This window comes from Monoraphidium neglectum (genome assembly GCF_000611645.1).
Source record: "Monoraphidium neglectum strain SAG 48.87 unplaced genomic scaffold scaffold00374, whole genome shotgun sequence".
NCBI classification, from domain to species: domain Eukaryota; kingdom Viridiplantae; phylum Chlorophyta; class Chlorophyceae; order Sphaeropleales; family Selenastraceae; genus Monoraphidium; species Monoraphidium neglectum.
Window position 1 is genome coordinate 1 of NW_014013254.1, and position 18,501 is coordinate 18,501.

At 63.5% G+C, this 18,501-nt stretch overlaps 5 protein-coding genes across 5 annotated transcripts; 2 read left to right on the top strand and 3 right to left on the bottom strand.

Moving 5' to 3' along the window:
- Window positions 1–667: 667 nt before the first annotated feature.
- Window positions 668–4,967, bottom strand: MNEG_3083 (5'-3' exoribonuclease 1; the record flags this gene model as incomplete). Its single annotated transcript, XM_014048432.1, has 12 exons — window positions 668–769; window positions 985–1,101; window positions 1,414–1,509; window positions 1,747–1,820; window positions 2,107–2,246; window positions 2,471–2,562; window positions 2,937–3,106; window positions 3,428–3,485; window positions 3,724–3,843; window positions 4,175–4,245; window positions 4,458–4,709; window positions 4,964–4,967. Coding segments are annotated over 12 exons (1,296 nt in total), but the record flags the coding sequence as incomplete, so codon positions are not given.
- A 633-nt stretch (window positions 4,968–5,600) lies between these two features.
- Window positions 5,601–7,193, top strand: MNEG_3084 (cytochrome; the record flags this gene model as incomplete). The annotated part of the gene is made up of 5 exons (XM_014048433.1): window positions 5,601–5,725; window positions 5,867–5,993; window positions 6,243–6,338; window positions 6,556–6,684; window positions 7,086–7,193. The coding sequence occupies 5 exons, from the start codon at window positions 5,601–5,603 to the stop codon at window positions 7,191–7,193; spliced, it is 585 nt and encodes a 194-aa protein (XP_013903887.1).
- A 276-nt stretch (window positions 7,194–7,469) lies between these two features.
- MNEG_3085 (putative Protein AF-9 like protein) lies at window positions 7,470–9,836 on the bottom strand (the record flags this gene model as incomplete). Its single annotated transcript, XM_014048434.1, has 8 exons — window positions 7,470–7,622; window positions 7,871–7,942; window positions 8,150–8,239; window positions 8,530–8,649; window positions 8,930–9,037; window positions 9,267–9,347; window positions 9,603–9,680; window positions 9,810–9,836. 8 exons carry the CDS (start codon window positions 9,834–9,836, stop codon window positions 7,470–7,472), a joined length of 729 nt encoding a protein of 242 aa, XP_013903888.1.
- A 621-nt stretch (window positions 9,837–10,457) lies between these two features.
- On the top strand, window positions 10,458–11,747 carry MNEG_3086 (hypothetical protein; the record flags this gene model as incomplete). Its single annotated transcript, XM_014048435.1, has 3 exons — window positions 10,458–10,563; window positions 11,173–11,279; window positions 11,490–11,747. The coding sequence occupies 3 exons, from the start codon at window positions 10,458–10,460 to the stop codon at window positions 11,745–11,747; spliced, it is 471 nt and encodes a 156-aa protein (XP_013903889.1).
- Window positions 11,748–13,047: 1,300 nt separating this feature from the next.
- Window positions 13,048–16,334, bottom strand: MNEG_3087 (U-box domain-containing protein 33; the record flags this gene model as incomplete). The annotated part of the gene is made up of 8 exons (XM_014048436.1): window positions 13,048–13,230; window positions 13,426–13,602; window positions 13,883–13,975; window positions 14,226–14,352; window positions 15,210–15,445; window positions 15,630–15,741; window positions 15,939–16,030; window positions 16,251–16,334. The coding sequence occupies 8 exons, from the start codon at window positions 16,332–16,334 to the stop codon at window positions 13,048–13,050; spliced, it is 1,104 nt and encodes a 367-aa protein (XP_013903890.1).
- Window positions 16,335–18,501: the final 2,167 nt, after the last annotated feature.

Consider the following 18,501-nt stretch of genomic DNA (forward strand, 5'->3'; position numbering starts at 1 on the left):
GGGAAATGGGGGCGGACGTCTTGGGTTGAGCTGGTTTGGAATTTCTGAGGGCAACGCAATTGCGTGAGGCGGGGAGGGAAGGGGAGGCGGAGGGGGGCATATGTTGATATCTGGTCAACAGAAGCCAGGCGGTTTTATGGGAGTCGATTGGGAGACGGGGGGCGCCCGGCGTGCCCCCAGGTGTTGCCAGGTACTCCATTCGCCGCGCACCCTTCCTTGCACGCGCGTGGCAAAACCCTGAATCCCCTGCCCCGCGGAAGTCGGGCTGCAACGGTGTGCTCGCCCTGCCCCCGCGGCGCACCTTCCAGGCCTCGAGGGCCGCGCCGCCCTCCCCCGCGAGAAACATGGCGCGCGCCTCCTTGCTCATCATTGTGGGCTCCTTCGAGTGCACGGGTTGTGCACGGGTGCGGGAAGGCGTTGGGAAGGCGGGGGGACGGCCGGTGCTCACAGCGGGGCCACGAGCGCGCGCGTTGCTGCGGAGCGCCGAGACAGGGCGGTCGCCTCGCATGGCCCCGCCACGGATGCCCTCGACGCTGCCAGCCTCCAGCAGCGCTCACGACAGAGCCGCATCCGCTGGGACTTCTCGCCCTCCCAGCAAAAGCTCGCCAACCCCCTTGCTCCAGGGTGGAGCGAGGTGGGGCCGGCGGCGGCGCCTGCGTGCGCCCACCTGCGCCTTGGCCTCCTCCTCGTCCTCCTCGTCCTCCAGGGCCGCCCCGGCCAGGGGGTCCAGCAGGCCGCCCTCCAGCGCCGCCAGGCCCGGGTCGCGGAGCTGAGGGGTTTAGGCGTGTGTGCGTGTCAGTATGCACGTATGTGTGTGTGAGTGTGTGTGTGTGTGTGTGTGTGTGATAAAAGATTGTGCACAGCCCACAGGCAAGCTGCTGCCGAAAAGAGGAGAAGAATGGGACTGCACGAAGGACCACCTGCCAAGAAGCGCGCAACGCAAACAGAGCTGAGATTGGGGGAGGGGAGCTTGCCGGGCCGCACCTTCCCAAAGCCACCCAGGCTCGCGCCCGTGCCGCTGCCGCCGCCGCCGCCTCCTCCGCGCCCGCCGCCGCGCTTCTGCTTCTTGTTCTCAAACCACTCGGTGTCCTCCGCGCGCTCCTGTGCGCGTGACAGGTGCAGTCGGCACGAGGCAAATCAGCGTCGCGCGGCGCGCGATCTCCGATGCGCCCAGGAAAGGCAAACCAAGCATGCAGCAGCGCCTCCCCTCCCCCCGCGGTCCACCCATGCACCCTGGCGCAGCCACGCGACAACAGCCACTTGCGCCACGTCCCGCTGCACGTGGCGGGGCCCTAGACCCATCCCTGACGCATCCACGGCCCATCTCCCGCACCGCCTGCGCCGCCGAATTAGACCCACAACCTCTTGCATTGGACCTCTTGCCTGCACCACCGGTTTGTACGGCCCGCGCACCTGCAGCGTGGCCATCTCCAGCTCTGCCAGCTGCCTTAGCAGCACCTCCAGGCGGCCGTGGTGCAGGTCACCCGCATCCGTCAGGTAGCCGCCCAGCTGGGAGGTTGTAATGCATGTGTGTGTGTGTGTGTGTGTGTGTGTGTGTGTGTGTGTGTGTCGGAGAGAGAGAGAGTGTGTGTGTGTGCGTGTGTGTGCATGAGTGAAAAGGCAGCTGGGGGCACCAGGTGTGTGCAGGTCCACGCACCAACTCCCACCCATTGGGCCCGCCCGCACCACTGCCCTCTTGCTCGCCCACCACCCGCCCCACTTCTGCGTTGACCCGGTCAAACTCACCTGCGGCAGCGCGTCCTTGTACATGGTGATGAGCTTGTTGAGGCCGCCCTCCGCGATGTCCATGGTGGGCAGGGCTGGGCGGGTGGAGAGCGGTGGAGGAGGCGAAGGCACCAGCGCGAGGCGCCCAGTCATGCATCAACCAGAAAACACACGGCCAAACCAGCCTGGCAGTCGATCGGCCAGCATCGTCGACTCCCTGCACAGGACGCGCCGCTTCAACGTTGATCGGCACCGTGGGCTGGGACGACTTCACCGCCGACTAACTCCGGCCCCTGGCACTACAGCCGTCTGCCCCAGCCACAACCCACAACCCTTCGCGGCCCCGGCCCGGGTGCCTTGCGCGCGCCGCGCGCGCCGCACCCGGCAGGAAGTCGTTCCCGACCAGCATGCAGAACAGCACAAAGTCGTCCACCACGCGCTCCACGTCCACCAAGCCGCCTGGGGCCCAGGGCAGCTGCCCCACCAGGCCGAACTCGACCTCAAAGTACTCGCGCAGCAGGCTGCGGGGGGATTGGGGGTGAGGAGTGGCACCATCAAAGCATTTGACGCAGGATGGCAGGCCCATGATATGGGTGATCACGCACGGCCGAAGTGCCCTGTTGGGAGCTGCCGCAAACCCTAAGCGATTTACGGGAGCACAGCTGCACAGGGCGTCGACGGCCCCGCTGCAGCCGCGGCGCGGGGCAGTCCGCGGGGGGGGTCCGCGGGGCAGTCCGCGGCGCACCCGATCTGGAAGAGGATGAAGTTCTCAGCGCAGGGGTTGTCCAGCGTCTCGCGCGTCGGCTGGCCGCGGGAGCGCCCCGAGAACGCCACCACCTGCGCGGCGGCGGGCGCGGTCATTCGGCCGGTTTGTGGGGCCAACACGGACGGCACAGGTCAACTCGCCATCGCACCCTCCTGGCCAGCATGCACACAAGCGGTAGAGTGCTTTTGTGCGGGCTGAGCTGCACAGAACGGAAAACGAGTGCAGGACACATCCACATGTCACACAATTCCAAGCCACAGCTGCCGTTTTGCATGCGCACAATCTTTCACGGCAGGCTAAAGCTTGTCTCTTACCTCAACAATGACACCGATGTGCCCACTCAACCCTGTCACAAATGCTCTCGCTCACACACACACAGACACACACACACACACATACACTCACACACAAACACAACGCCCACAGCCACACTCAAGCCGCCCACCTCTCGCAGCAGGCAGAAGTGCGGCTCGTGCGTCACCAGTGACAGCATGATGAGGTCAGCGTCCAGGCCGTACATGCAGTGGCGCTGGTTCGGGGGGTACCCCGGCTGCAGCTTCTGCCACCTGATGTACTCCATGATCTTGTGCTCCCCCTCTCCAGGGACCTCGTGGCCTAGGGAAGAGGGAAGCAGGAGAGGGGTTTGCGCACGACAAGGTGTTGCATACGGAGATCATATGCATGCCTGTGCATGCGCGGTTGTGTGTGTGCAAATTTTTGTGTGTGCATGTGTGGGTGTGTTGTTGCGTGTGTGTTTGTGCTTGTATATGTGCGTGTGCGGCTTGTGCCTGACAAGGGATAGGTGTGTGTGATGCCGCATGAACGGGTGAGCGGCAAAACGAGGCTGGGCGCTCGTATGCGGAGTTGCGGCGGGCCATGTGCGCAGGGGGCCCCTCAGCTTGGCCGCCTCAGCGCCCGCTGCGCCCCGCAGCCCACCGCTGAAGATGACGTTGGGCTTCTGCCACACAGGGTCCTCCGCCATCTTGCGGCGCACCTGCGGACAGAACGGCCGCAATCGGCGGCGCCACAAGGCATGAGGTTAGACGTGCGTATGACTTGCTCGTCCGGCGCGTGCATGGGCCTGCCGCTGCACATATGCAGCGGCAGGCGGAGCAGGAATGATGAAGGCAGGCGCGATAATCCGGCCGCCGCCGGATTGCTTGCGGTGAACGTGCGCTGCAGCAGCCCTAGCAGTGCGCCGTTCCCCAATGTGTGCGGCCTTGGGGACTCACGAAGAAGCGCAGGTGCCGCCCCAGCCGGTCCATGAAGGGCGTGCCCGGCGTGATGCAGTTGGAGTCGAATGCGGTGGCGGGATCAATCTCCTCGCCACGCGCCTTGATCTCCGCCTCGCGCTGCGTTTGTCAAGGGTTTGCGGGCGCGGGGTGGTGGGTGCCCACGGCTGCGGGGAGCATCCGCTCACCAGGGCGTGGTGCGGGCTCCGTGCCGCAAACTACTGCCCCTCTCGAGTGCTTGGGGGCAACGCGCATCAAAAAAAGCGCTGCTGACATGGCAAGCGTCTGCTGCGGCCGCCGATGCCATCGCTAGTGCTGCTGCGACCGCCACCGCCCGCGCATTTCGCAGGCTCCCACTGTAGCGGCTGCACTAGCACCGCGAACATCAAATGCGGCGTGGAAAACTGCCCGCAACAGCCCCCAGCCGCCCCTGGAGGGCCACGCAGCTCACCGCCTCCCGCTCCTTGGCCGACTTGAAGCGCCGAGCCCGCTGCTGGTTCATTTTGGCCCGAGGGGCGACGCCTGCGCAGCGTTGCGCGGGTGTCGACACAGTGACGAGGCGCGAGGCGGCGTGCTGCCCTGTCCCGGAGGAGCGGATAGCTGCAAATGCGCATGTGCAGCTGCTGATATGTGCCCTCAGGACGCCAGCCAAGCGGTAGCAAGAACCGGCATGCGGTGCCCTGCCCGCAGCACGCAGCTGAGTGGGCTGTCACACCCCACAAGAGGGCCCGCACCGTCGATGGCCATGAACACCAGCTTCTGCGGTTTGATAATCTGAATCAGCTTGTCCAGGTATGTGAATATGCGCACCACCATCTCCGTCTCCGTCAGCTTCAGATTGGGGTCATTGGCGTGCGTGCAGTTGTGGATGATGCCATTCATATCCAAGTAAAGGTTGTCGATCTCTGGCGGCGCCTCTGTCGCCGCCACCGACATGTTAAGCAGCGGGTAGCGCTCAGAGAGCCACCGGTAGAACTTGGGAATCCCTGGAGTTCACAAGGGGCCCGGGACGGCGAGAGGAGGGCGGGCGTTGGGCAGCTCGGGGCGTGCCACGGCAGGAGTTGGGGTGTGCTGCTGTGATGTAGAGGAGCGGCACTCGCTGCCAGCACCGCCGGCGTCCCTGCCGTGCTATATGCCAACATCTATACTCCCTGCGCAAGTTGCACACGCTAAAGGACGCCTGCTGTTGCCCAACCGACGACACCACTGAGCAATGGGAGCGTGCGCCCCCCCCGCTCACCCATGGCGTCCTGCTGCTCCTAGAGTGTCTACAGATACCGTATTATTATGGCACCATGTCCGGCACGCCCCTCATCCACACCGACCACTGCGCCAGATCTACTAGTGAACAGCCTGGGACGAGCTCAGTATCAGGCCAGCTGTACTGTGAAACCAGTCACCATCACACATCATACGGTACTCGGTAAAGGCTTGCAAACGGAGGGCAAAGGCACAAGAGGCGGATTGGCAGTGTCAAGGCCAGTGAGCGGGTGACAAGTCAGGTTTCGGACTGCAATATGTGGATATGAATCGCGACCTAGTTGTATTATTGCTTTTGCTTCGGAAATTCCCCAGATCACCACGCACATGGTGGTTACCAGACTGGAACCGCCCTCTTATAGTTGCAGCCAATACACTCTAACGAAGGCTCGGGAATCTGAGATGCTTTGAGGGGCCAGTTGGCACACCGGCCGCCGGAACGGCCCGGTACGGCGCTCGCCGTGAGGCGCCGATTTTGGCGCCCGCATCGTCGACGCTGACCGCACGAGCCAGAATCCCGCCAGGGGAGTTTCGGTCCATAGCAGCGCAACGTCTCGATTGCCGGAAGACGTGCCAGTGCTTGATCGTTCCTTGCACTGTTCCAACCAGCTGACGCAATGTTGGAAGCAGTCGCCGTGCGCGCACGCCGCGTCGCGGCGTGGCCCAACGTGCTGCATTTCTTGCTATTCGTCCTGTCCCTGTCGCTGGCATTCAGCTCATACAACGGCACTCTCTTTGGATGGTGCGTGGAAACGTATAAAGCACGTTGGTATGGTTTGGCAGAGACGGGCTGTGAAGCGGGTGCCATGTGTGCCTGGACTGCTGCCTGGGTTGGTGCACACCCAACCAGCGCCGCGCCCGCACCGCCACAACCCGCGCTCAGGCACCCTTTCTGCATGGCTATCGGGTACCTCTTTTTCATGGGGGAGGGCCTCATATCGGCGTGGGCCATACGCACCACGGCCGGGGAGGAGCGGCTGCGGGGCCTCGACATGCATGCGCTAATGCAGGTGCGCCTCTGCCCATTGAGGCCCCCCTCACCCCTGCCAGCTGCTGAGGGCTGCCCTCTCTGCAGGCATGCTGTGTGCATGTGTACGCCTTGCTGGGCGGCCGCCGGTGTCGTGCTGTGCGACGGCGTGCAACGGTCGGCTGGTGGCTCTGCCAATCCCCTAGAAGGCGCGCAACAACAGCAGCGCTGCCCAGTGGGCAACAATCACATCCACCAACCGGCGCGGCTGCGCTGCGCTTTGCGTTCGCAGCTGCGCGCTGTCGTCCTGATAGCCATCGGTGCGGGCGTCATCATCCACAACAAGAACCTGAACCACAAGGCCCACTTCAAGACGCTCCACGGAAAGGTGGGGGGGGGGGAGCGCCGGCCGGCGCGCCGCTGGTGGTTAGCGGCGAGATAGAGCCCGGGCCCGATCCAGGTCGTGGCGCGCCTTGCCACCAGCTCCCGGCCGCGTGCAGGTTGAAGCGTCGCGCTTTCGAACGCCGCACACAGATGCCTCGCACCACCACAGGCCACCTCCTGAGCCCCGTACAATCGGACCTTCTCGCTCTTCTGCATCGCAGCTGGGGCTGCTGACGCTCGTCTTGACTGGCCTGTCGCCGCTGCTGGGGGCGATCTCCTTCCGCAAGCTGGGCCTCCTCCAGCGGTTCCCAGAGCAGTGGCACTCGCGACTAAAGAAGGCGCACAGAGTGGTGGGTGGCTCAGCGATGGGGCGGCGGCGGGCGCCAACATGGAGCAGCTGTTGTCGTCGTTTGGGGTACAAGTACTCTGGATTGACATGTCAGCAACACCCGCCTGCTCTTTCACATCGACTGACCTTGTGCGGCGCCGCACCCTCCATAGCTCGGCGCTTTGACATGGGGGCTATCTCTCGTAACTATTGAGATCGCCCTGCCCCACAAAGCCGTTTACAAGGTACGAAGCGAAAGCGATGGGAGGGGTGGGGTGCACGCTGCCGCCAGCAGCCATTCAAAAACACAGCCATCGATGGGTGCGCAGAGCGATGCGCCGTCGTCCCGTACCCACGCTCAATCACACCTAATTAAAACGCAGGACGGGTGCGCCCGCTGCCTGTGGCACCCCTTGACCGCAGGCATTTGCGACGCCGGCGTGGCAGGTGGGGACGGCCGCGGCCGGAGGGCTAATGGTGACGCTGCTCTACGGCCGCATCCGGCGCCAGGGCGTCCTCAAGGGCGTGTAATACTGGCAATACCCTGGGGCTGGGACTTGTCCCCACATGCCTCGAAAGGGGGGCCGCAGCCTACTTATGCATGGAGCACTGCTGGAGGTGCACGAGCCAAACGAATCAGAGAAGTGTCGGCAGTAGTGCCACGTAGCCTCGTAGAACGCAACACCACAATGAGCAGCGGCCGCCTGCCCGCAGTGCGCTGCACATGATGCGCGCACGTGTGGCCGCACCGCAGCCGTTGAAGAGGAGGCGCGGTTGGCCAGCCAAGCTGCAGGGCAGCGGGCCACCTCACATCCCCATGGGCTGCCCATGCGTTATGACCCCCTGGGCCGCCGCTGCCGCTGCCGCCGCCGCCGCCTGCGCGGCCTGCTGTGCGGCCTGCTGCTCGATGGCCGCGGCGTTCTTGACCGTGGCCACTGCCTGGGCTACCCGCTGGCGCGCCTGGGGTGCCGGGCAGCGGCGACAGCAAGGGCAAAGGGGTTGGGGCAAGGTCAGACACACACACACACACACACACACACATTTTGCGGCCAAACGCGTTGACTGCCACGACTGCTCAGCAGACGCAACGCCATCTGCCCAGCAAGCAGGGTCACGGAATTTGGTCTGCTCGGGCCAACACCTGCTTTCCCCCGAGCCCCCAGCTTAAGGGCCCCCCGCTGCCTCGGCTGACACCATCAGCCACTCACCTCATTTATGAGCTGCAGCTCAGCCGCTTCGTTCTCCGGCCGCCCCGCATGGGGTCCGATTATGCTCGGCACCTGGGAAGGAGTGATGACATCATATTGTTTGCACGCGCGTGGTTGGGCCGGTGCGCACACAGCTGCGCGCAGCGGTATATGCCGCACGCTGGCCGTGCCCCACTGGGTGTGGCTGAGCGATGCTCTGCGACCGAGCACGCTAAGCACGTGTCGCAGTTGCAAGGCCGCAGACGGCCACACAAACCCCGGCGGCCCGTTTCCCCAAACCCTTGCCTGCAGCGCCCTCTGCGGTGTGGACATGAGGCGCCGGTAGAAGGCCTCATGAGGCTCACTGAAGACCAACTCCTCATATTGCTCCTGAAGGGGGGCGGCGATTGGGAGGGGGCGTCAGCGAGCGCATTGACGAGTGGTGTGAGAGACAAAACGAGACAACAAGGACTGCCAACGCGGCAGCCTAGCCGGGTCCGCTACACCAGTCCTGAGGAGACAGTGACAGCAATGCCCGTGCGCCCGCGCTTGCTTCGTGGCCCCCCAAGCAAGGCCACAGCCCCGCCCTGAGCACTCGCCCGAGCGCGCCGCCACCCTCAGTGCCGTCTGCCTCCCCCTCCACTTCTTTACCCCCCTCCCCTTAGCCGCCCCGCGCTCACGCTGATGACGGGCTTCTTGTTTGCGGGCAGCGGCAGGCCCTGCGGCTCCCCCTCCTCGTACAGCCGCAGGTGGTGGAACACCTCAATGGGGCCCTCCTGGGCGTCAGGCTGGAAGTGCAGCTGGCCGGTCGGGGGTGCACGCGCAAGGGGCCGGGAGGGCGGACGTGACAGGGGCGAAATCAGTCCAGTTGGAGGGGAGGATAGTGCATGAGCGGGGCGCAGGAGGGATGCACGAACTCAAGGGTTCACCGCAGAACGACGGGGCTGTCGGCCACTGCTTCAACACCAGGCATGCTTGCTGCTGCTCCTCGCGAGCCGCTCCTGCCTGACGCTGGCCGCCCGCCTTGCATGCAGACCAAAGCCCCCGCCCAGCCCCCGTGGGCGCAGCCCAGGCACCCACCACGATGCTCATCTCAAACTCGCCCCAGCCCTCCTCTGTCAGCTCAAAGGGCGGCGCATGGATGATGCGCTGCGGGTTGTTGAAGGACGCGTGAAGGTTGAACGTCACCTGTTGTTGCACGGTGGCGATTGGGAGGGGGCGCGCAGTGAGCGGCGTCGGGACATGAGGCGGCGGTTACATGCTCAGCGCTGGCATGGAGCGCGTCGAATTGGTAGTCAGAGCGCCAGGTCCGGGGGCAGCAGCGGCTTGGTGCGCATTGAAAGCAATGCTTGGGTTGGGTTGGTGCGAGCAGATATCGCCCAGGGCGTGAGCACATGGCCTACTCAGGGGTGGCCACCTTTTGTATGAGCGGAGACAGGTCCTCGTTATTGGCGCCCCGCACGTAGGCTGTCCACCGGTGGGTGGCTGTGTCGGTCGCCTGGGGCCGCCACGCGGCGTCATGACATGGTGCATGGCGGGACGGAGCGTTGGGAGGGGTCGGAGGGTGCGAACAGCGGCGATGCATCCAATGCTCCGTTGCTGCTCCCGCAGCGGGTCCCCCGGCCAACCTACCCTAGCACCATCACCACCACCAACGGCAGCAGCAGCTGCTGCTCCTGCAGCTACAGCGGCACCAACGGCGGCGCCCAGGCGGCGGCGGGCACCAGCTGGGCCAGGTGTTGGCAGTGCGCACCTTTTTGCCCAGGGCGAATGCGATGGTGCCTATAACCACAGGGTATACATATTCCGTGTTGCGTAGCCGTGTAGCGGTCTGCAGCGCCGCAGCAGCGGCCAGGGCAGCGGTGGCGGCGGTAAAGGAGGTAGCTGCAGGCGGCATGCTGCAGCGCAGCTGGACACGCGGGCAACGCGGACAGTCTGGAGATGGTGCGGTACCACTCACCGGTGCCGCTTGGTAGTAGTCCGCCATCCGCTTGATATGCCTCTTGTATTGAAGCCGCCGGCCCGCAGCAGATGCAGGCACGGCAAGGCCCCCCCACGGGCAGCAACGAGCAGCAGCGGCAGCAAGTGCTGTGCAGCACAGCAAGCGTCGCTACGCGCCACGGCAAACGACCCTCCAGCCACCACCGCTGACTTGCTGAAGACACCGGTTTGTTGGACGTGCAGGCAAAACTTTGAGAAAAACACCTGCTGGCGAAAGATAAGATAGATCTGCCTGAGTCCAATCCAACAATCAGGATCTGAGCTGCGCTTTGCAAAGCTTGCAAGATCTATGTATAGCAATCGATTTTTTGATCAATGTATGACACAGTATGATACCGTTACGCTTGAGCTGCGGTTTGATCTGAGGCAGTCTGTGCCGGATTGTCTTGTGAACAGGTCAACCTGAGCCGCATGAAGCTAAATTTTGTGGGAGGATTGGCCAGTAGCAGCTCTGAGGTTGCTTGCATTCTTGTTGGGGCAACACCGGGTCCAGCTTGGTGACGCACGTGGAGACGGCGGGACGCAACCGCCAGTAAAATCTGGGAGGCCTGCGCCCAGCCATTCGATGAGTGTTGAGCAGGCCACCGCATGGCAAGGGCCCGTTGCCATGCTCGCGGCACTGGCCATCGCGGTGGGCGTGGTCGAGTGCGTCCAGGGCCTGCGCCGCGCGGGTGCACTGGGCAGCCTCGCCGCGCGCAAGCTGATGCACACAGGTGGGTGGAACCAAGCATGCGCCCCCCGTGGCACGTGTAACTGCTCGTTGCAGACGAGCGCATGCGCCAGTTGCTGCTATCATAGCTTGCTTTGGCGTTCCAAGTGTGCTGCCAACGATGCAATGTCCTTCCGCAACCTGGCATACTGTACTCCCAAAAGCCACGGGCCTCGTGTTCATGGCGACGTGGCCCATGTTCGGACCGGCCCCTTCTGCAAGCTACTGGGCGGCCGCGGTGCCTGGAGCGATGACGCTGCGTTTCCTGGCCGTTGGGTCGGGCGCCCTGGCAGACCCACAGCTCGTGGCGTCGGCCACGGTGGGGGCATGTGGTGCCAAACAGATCTCACATGCATGCCCTTGTCGCGCATGCATGCCACAAGCGCTTGCTGCGTATCCATGACACATTTCGTGCAAGAGACCATGCATGCGCTTGTGAGCCCGCAGCATACACCCCCTGTCAATCTTTCCTACGACTCAAATTACTGAGTCCCAGTCCTGCCGCCATGCGCGCAGAGGGCAGGGGACCGTCGGGAGCTGCTGGCAGGCCCTGCGCTGTATGGTGCCGCGCACACGCTGGCTGCGCTTGCATGCTTCACATCCGGCCCCGCAGCGGCCGTGGCGCTCGCAGCCCTGTGCGCGGGGGACGGCCTTGCTGATGTGGCGGGGCGGCGGTTTGGGGTCGGCGCCCTGGGGCCGCTGCCGTGGAGCCGCGGGAAGGTGCGCCAGAGCGCGGGGCGGTGGGTATGCATGTTCTTTGGGAGCCAACAGCCTGCGCTTAGACCGCCGTGGCAGCACACAGGATGACTGAATTTGTCCTGCACAGAGCCATTGACACATCGACACACACCACACCCACGGGCTTTTGCAATGTCCTGATCACACATACCCCAGCCAAGACTCTCGTCTTGGCATACACTATATATGCAGACCTGGGCCGGAAGCTTTGCCTGCCTGGTCGGCAGCTGGGCGGCCAGCCTGGGCATCATCATGTACTTGCGGGCCTTCGGCTTACCCTTAGGGGTGGGGCACCTGTCAGCGGCGCAGCTCTCCTCCGGCTGCGCCCTCTGCGCGGCCGCGGCGGCGCTGGTTGAGTCGCTGCCTGTCAAGGAGGTCGACAACATTACGGTGCCCCTGACCGCCGCGGTGGCCGCTGGATGGGCGTTTGGTGCGGGAGGCGCCGGCTGAGGTGGTTGGCAGTTGCGGCGCATCTCCCGCACTGGTGGGCAGGCAGCGCGTCAAGCCCCATCCTGCTTCTCTGCGGCTTCATAGGCAGGCATTGCGCCCCCTGCACTGCCAGGTTGGCCATTGCTTACACCTTGCAGCATGCAAGCAGCATACAGAGCGCCGGCCGATTGGGCCCAGGCCTCAAGGCCCCGTCCGTGAAACACGCTTGCGTCCGTTGTGCGGCGCATCTGAACGAATGAGAAAAGGAGCTGCATGCTTGCTTGAGGTTGCAAATCCAATGTCCCAGACCCTTCGCAGTCTGGCCCAGATTCGACCAGTCAAGTTAGTCAATGTCAAGCCATTTCAGGCGCACCGATGAGTCGAGTCAAATCACCAGGCGAGGGCAAGTAGGATGCTGTGTCACGCGCCCATCGTTCTCTGCAAGCGAAGCTGCAAGTAAACCACTCTACTGTGAAAGCCCCCAGTCCATGTGTGCCGAGGGACGCCAGTCGCCCCTTGCGCTCGACACCGGCGCTGCGTCACCACCGGCTGTGACACAGCATCCCACGCGGGGCGCGTGCGCTTTGCAGGGCGTGCCTTGATGATGTGGCGGAAGTAGGCAAGGTGGACACCGCAGGCGGCGGTTTCTGATCTGTGTAGGTCAGTAGACGGCAGGGGCACGCTGCGAAATACTAATGAAGACAGGGACCGCTCCAGCCCGAGACGGCCGTCTGCAAGCACCGCAAGTGCACTAACGCAGCAGGGCGCTCCTGCGTGCACACAACATCCCAAAGTCACATCAGCTGCGATGTTGAAAGTCACACTTGCAGCGCACTTCGCCGCCCAGCCGCCATCACATCGCGACCCAGGCCGCTGGCGACCAAGCCAGCACGAGCCGGCCTCGCCACGTTTGAGCTGAAAGCGAGGGGCTCCCCGGTCACCACCGCCCTGCCCCGCGCGTGTACGCGAGCAGCCCTGCGACCCTGCGGTGGCCCCGCCTCAACGCCGCGTCTTCGGCCGTCTGGCCGCTCCTCGCGTCGACCGCGGCGACGTCTGCGCCAAAGTGCAGCAGGATCTCCACCACCTGTGAGTGGCAAGGGAAGGCGAAGGGTGTTGTACGCCAGTGCGTACGTTGTAAGCTTGAAGACAATGTGTTGGGTCGGGGGCAAAACAGGCTGCATCAGCGCCTCGGTATCACACCGCTACTTCCGCACGCTTCGAGCGCCGCGAACTCAAACACAGGCGTGCCTTGGGGCCATGGGACCTGGGTGCAAAGGGAGCATCAGCGTGCCGGGGATCGCCACGTGCCCCCAGCCCCACCCTATGCCCACATCACCTTCTCGCGGTTGCAGGCCGCGGCCGCGTGCAGCGGGCTCCACGCGCCTGCCACGGCGCCGCTGGTGGACGCGCGGCGCGACAGCAGGCGCAGAACCACCTCTTGGTGGCCACCCATGCAGGCCAGCAACAGCGGGGTCGTGAAGCCGTCGCGCGCGACTGCGTCGACCTGCATAGCAGCACACCCACAGGCCGGCAGCCGCAGGGGCGCTGCCTCAGAGCTCTGGATCACACGTGGATGAAAGTGCACACAAGTGATGCTGACCGCTGGGTCCAGCGTGGCACTGCACTGACACAACTTTACTGCCTCCTGACAATGGAATTGGGGCTTGAGCTCCCCGTCGGCCTGCCAACCCTCACTCACCTGCGCGCCGCAGCCAAGCAGCAGCTCCACGGCTGCCAGCGAGCCCCCCTGCGCCGCGCAGTGGAGGGCCGTGTGGCCGTCGCGCGCGTCGGCGGTGACGGCGCTCGCCCCGCTGGCCAGCAGCTCCGCCACGTGGTGGGCGTCCCCGCGCGCGCAGGCGGCCCTGAGTTCGGCGTCCTGCGGATGCGCAGGGATGGGGTTTGTGCGTGTTTGCGAGTCAACGTGTGTCAGTGTGAGTGTTCGTGAGTGTGTGCGTGGGTGACTGCATAAGCAACGGAATAATTGTGTGTGTGTGTGTGGGGGGTGATTGGCTTGGTGTGCACGCAAGGATGGGGACGTGTGGCTCGATTACACAAAATGAACCACCCTTCCTGGCCCCAGCATCCGCAACCTCCAACGGCTTGGTGTACTCAGCGGTGCCGCGTGCCAGGGCTGCAGATAAACCTCGCACACTCACCAGCTGGTTTCCTGGTAACGCCCTGGACGTGGCGCCAGCGAGCAGGCTGGTGGCTGACCCCTCCCATTCCATCGGCCGCGCTGCGGGCACCTCCTGCAAATGTTGGGAGGTTCAAGTCCAAGATACAGCTGCACTGCTGAAACAACATACTGTACTTATTTGTTCCCACGCCCACGCAAACGAACATGCATGCATGAACACACACGCATGTGTACTTAGACTTACACCCCCGTGTTTTCTCTTCACTGCTGAACGACGCCTGCCCTCAACAAACACGTTGCCGCAAAACCATGGCGCCCTGGCGCGCTCTCGCCACACACTATGCCCTGTTGTTTCAGCCCACCTGTGACGATGACGAGGCAGAGCTCCCGGGGCTGGGCCGCCGCACGCTTGGGCACACGAGGCGGCGGCCGCCGGTGCGCACGAGCCATTCGTTGATGGCAGACCGCAGGTTCAGGTTTGGCACCAGGCTGCGTGTGGGTCAAGAGGTGGGTGAGGGCACAGGGGGTTTGACAGCTCTTGCTTATGTGGCGTGCAGGTTGCAGTCAACGTAGATGTTGGTTGCCCTGATGGCTTGCAGGTATGTAAATGCACGCAAAAAGATTTGTGGGTCAAGCTCCAACCAACACGCATCACCGGGCAAGAAAATGGCGCACGCTCACGTGTGGCTGTCGAGGGGGAGGTTGGTCATGGGGCTGGTATTGTGGGCACCCAGCCACCGCTGGATGGCGGCCCGCTCGTACGTACAGCCATCGGCTGCGAGAAGACGCGCGTAGGCGCAGCGCACTTAGCATCAACGCAGGATGGGGGTGCTCACGCGCGGCGGCGGCCACCAGCTACAGCGATGTGCGCTGGGTGATCTTGTGTCAGCAGAGCACTGCAAGCACCCTGCGCTTTCAGGACGTGTGCAAATGCGATGCATGCAGGAAGCCTGTGTGCGAGACAACCACATGGAATCAGCGCCGCTCATTCTGCTCAAGTGTGTTGCAGCGTGGTGAGGTGTGTTGCTGTGTGCTGCAATGTGCTGCAAAGCAAAACAAGTCTCCTTAGCCCACCTGCGACGACAGGGTCTGCCATGACCTCCTGGGTGATGGGGCAAACAAACAAGTCCCCCACCACAGAGTCGCTGCTCTCCCGCATCCGCCCTCCATCGTCTGACGGCTCGTGCCGCGCCGCTGGCGAGGGGGGTTCTGTTGCCTCCGCCGCCCCAGGTCCACCGCCTGCCGCCGCCACTGGCGGCTCCGCTCCTGCTGTCACCAGCTCAAAGAGCTGCATGAGAACGTCATCCGCCAAAGGCGGCCGCACAGCCCGCCGCGGCTCTGCGCACCGCAGCGCGAGGCGCGCAAACATCAGCGCGTGCTCCTGCGGCCACGCGCCCGCCGATGCGTCGAGCAAGGCGGCAAAGGACGCGCCGTCGCCAGTGTTTGCTGCTGCAACGGCCGCCTCGGCTGCAGCGCAGAGGCCTGGGTCGTGTCGGCGCGTCAGCAGCTGCAGCATGGTGACGCCCAGCTGGTATGTGTCAGTCTGGTGCGACATGCAGCCGGTGCTGTCCGTATCAGGGTCCTGCAAAATGCAGTTGACATAGGGTATGGAAGATGCGGTCGAAGACCGCTCATGCACCGTGCGCCGCGCCGTCACCATACCGAATAGGCAATGGAGGGTATGTGCAGCTGAACGCCACGAACGCCCAGCAGCCAGCAGGATTGGTGCGAAGTGGCGCCACACGAGCAACGCATCCTGCGCGCACCTCGAACTGGGGCGGCAGCTCGCACCCGCACAGCAGCTTGGCGGCTGCCTCTGACACTGTCGCAAGGTCAACGCTGAGCTTGGCCCTCATGTGGGCATCCAGGAGAACATTGCTGCATGGGCAGTGAAAGTTGGCGGCAAAAATGGTGAAATTGTGGAGGAAATGTGCACGCGTGCACGTGCATGTGTGTCAAGCAAGTTGTTGATTCTGCATGGCAAGCAATCGACAAACTGCCTTGAGGTCTGCGGGATGCACGGCGGCAGGTGGTCGGTAGCGATGGGCCTATGTTGGCGTGCAGGATGGAGTCACCTGGGCATCACGGCACCATGCACCATTGGGGGCTCGCTGGAGTGCAGGTGGGTGAGCGCCGCCGCCACCTCAAAGCACAGGCGCACCCGCTCCTGTCGCAAGCCGAGTTTGCCAAAAAGTGTGTGTGGTGATTGTGTGAAGCACATTCAGTGCCGCGGGCGGCGGTAGCGCCAGCGCCAGCGCCATCACCACCACCAGCACCAGCATCAGCATGTAGAAGTAAAAAATGCAGCCGAGCAGAAGCACCTCCTGCCAACCACCCAATTGAGTTTGTCAAAGCAGAGCAGCCCTTGTGCAGCCCACCACTCTCACCTGCCAGGTCAGGGGCGGCCGCGGCGAGCTGCTGAACAGCCGCCCCTCAAGGCTGCCGCCCTCCATAAATTCCCAAACCAGCATGGCGTGTTCTGGGCAGCTCCCCAGCAGCGTCACCACATGCGGATGGTGTGCCGCCCCCAGTGCCTGGACAGTGCGCTTGAAGCGGCGGGGGCCTCCCAAGCGACTGAGCAGCCCTGTGCTGCCGCTGCTGCTGCTGCCAGAGCCACCGGCGCTGCCGCTGCCATCGGCTGTGCTGCCCCCGCTGCTGCTGCTTCTGGGGTTTGATAAGTACTTCACTGCCACTGGCAGGCCGTCGAGCCGTCCCTTGAACAGGGGACCTCTGGTGCCCTCTGCAATCTTGTTTGCTGCAGAGAAGTCCTGAGAGGTGGGGGTCGCGACATGGCCCAAGCGCACATTTGGGTCAGCGGGCCGCTCACGACACGGAAGCACAAGCACCTGCGCACGTTGCAGGCGATTTGTGCCGCGACCGATCGCTTTGAAAAATACCTGAGTGGCCTTGGCCAGCTGCTCAAATGTGTAAGTCCTCTGCGGCATCCACCGAGCAAGTCCGCACGACCCCGCGCGCAGCAGCATGTCCGCCGCGTCCTCCGCATCCATCGCGCAACGGCTGGCGCGCACCAACAGCGCCGAGATATTGCTAAGAGATTACAGGTGAGTAACAGCAGGGTATATGAGTGCGTAAGAGCCTTGGTAAGTCTTTGCGCGCGTACTGCGTTCCAAGCCGCGGAGACCGACGTATCGTGATGTCCGGCGTTTGGAATGGTTCGAGTTCTATATATACAGCCAGGGGGCGGTGATCAGATCGCCAAGGAAGGGCAGCGTGATGTATTGTTCGCAGCACGCTCGTGAATGACAGATGTGTGTTGTAATCAAGCCAGAAACCTGAAGTTGAGTGTTATGATATGCCGCGGATCGGTGCTCTGCACATCAGAGGGAGGAAACACAGCAGGAAGTGTGGGATTGGATTGACCCAAGCTTGACCGATGCCCCCTGGCTGTCGCGGAATTTGCGTCCCTGAAAGGAGTCAATGCATTGGCGCCTGAAAAAGCCGCTTTGAAGGATGCTGGCATTGCGGCACAAAGCGGTTCAATCAATACAAAGCGACGAATCCTTCACGCACACCGGAGTTTTGCCCAGGGGCTATGGCGCGACCCTCGATTGTATGCCTGCAGCACCAGATTCCTGAATGTCTTATTAATCAAGGTCTTCTCTCCCAACAGCCACCTTGCAGCTTACCCATACCGGTATGTCAATGTAAGATGATCAGACTTGCGCTGACTCCCCACACGCAGCACCCGCCCTTTCATGCACTGCATTAGAGCTGATTATGTGCCTTGATCACTTATTATGGTACCCACGACCTGGCCTGCTTGGGCTGAATGGCTGCCGCACGGGTTGTGGCACAAATTCATTGGCGGCCGGCATGGGCACAGCAGTCAAACACTGGCGAAGACCCAGACGGCAGCGCGCGGCCTCAACACGTCTCTGTGCTGCAAAGCAGCTGCTAGAAGGCTTTTCCTCCCATAGCAAACGCATGCAATGCGACGTCAGATCGCGGTGTTACCTTTTGCTGCACCGCTCGGCGGGGTGCTGGCCAGCAACCTGGCCAACCCGATTTTGAGTGTTCTCGAGGTCCCTGACTCCTGCGCTTGCCCCAGATCAGAACACTCTTCTACATCAAAATATCGATGGTGACACGCGTCGGGCATCGGCCCGAACTGAACTCGGCAAGTCAGATTTTATTTAGAATTTGCTGAGACACTATTAGCTGTGCTTGGTGGCCGGCGCGGGGCTCCGCCTGGTGCGGCCGAACGGCGCAGGGGGAGACGCGTCAGCCTGCACACCCTGCAGCAAACTCGCTGCTCCTATAGCCTCGTGCAGGGGCACACTGGTGGCTGCGCGCCGCCTGACTTAGCGTGTTTTAGTCAACATACTGCTGCCCCAGGCCGTTCATATGGACCCCTGGTCCTTCAGCAGGCCTCCGCCTTATGGCGGCAACGGCCCAGGGCGGCGCGGTCCTGGGGAACCGCCCCAGGGACCTGGCTTCCCGCCACCCCACGGCCCACCCTTCAGAGGCCCACCGGGGCCCCCAGGGCCTGGGCCACCCCCTTTCGCATTCGAGTACGACAGAGGAGAGCCGCCATATGGCTTCCCGACGTTTCAGGGCGGACCACCTCAACGAGGCCCACAGCTGCGGGGCAGCGGCGGCGGGGGCGGGGCCGGGGGC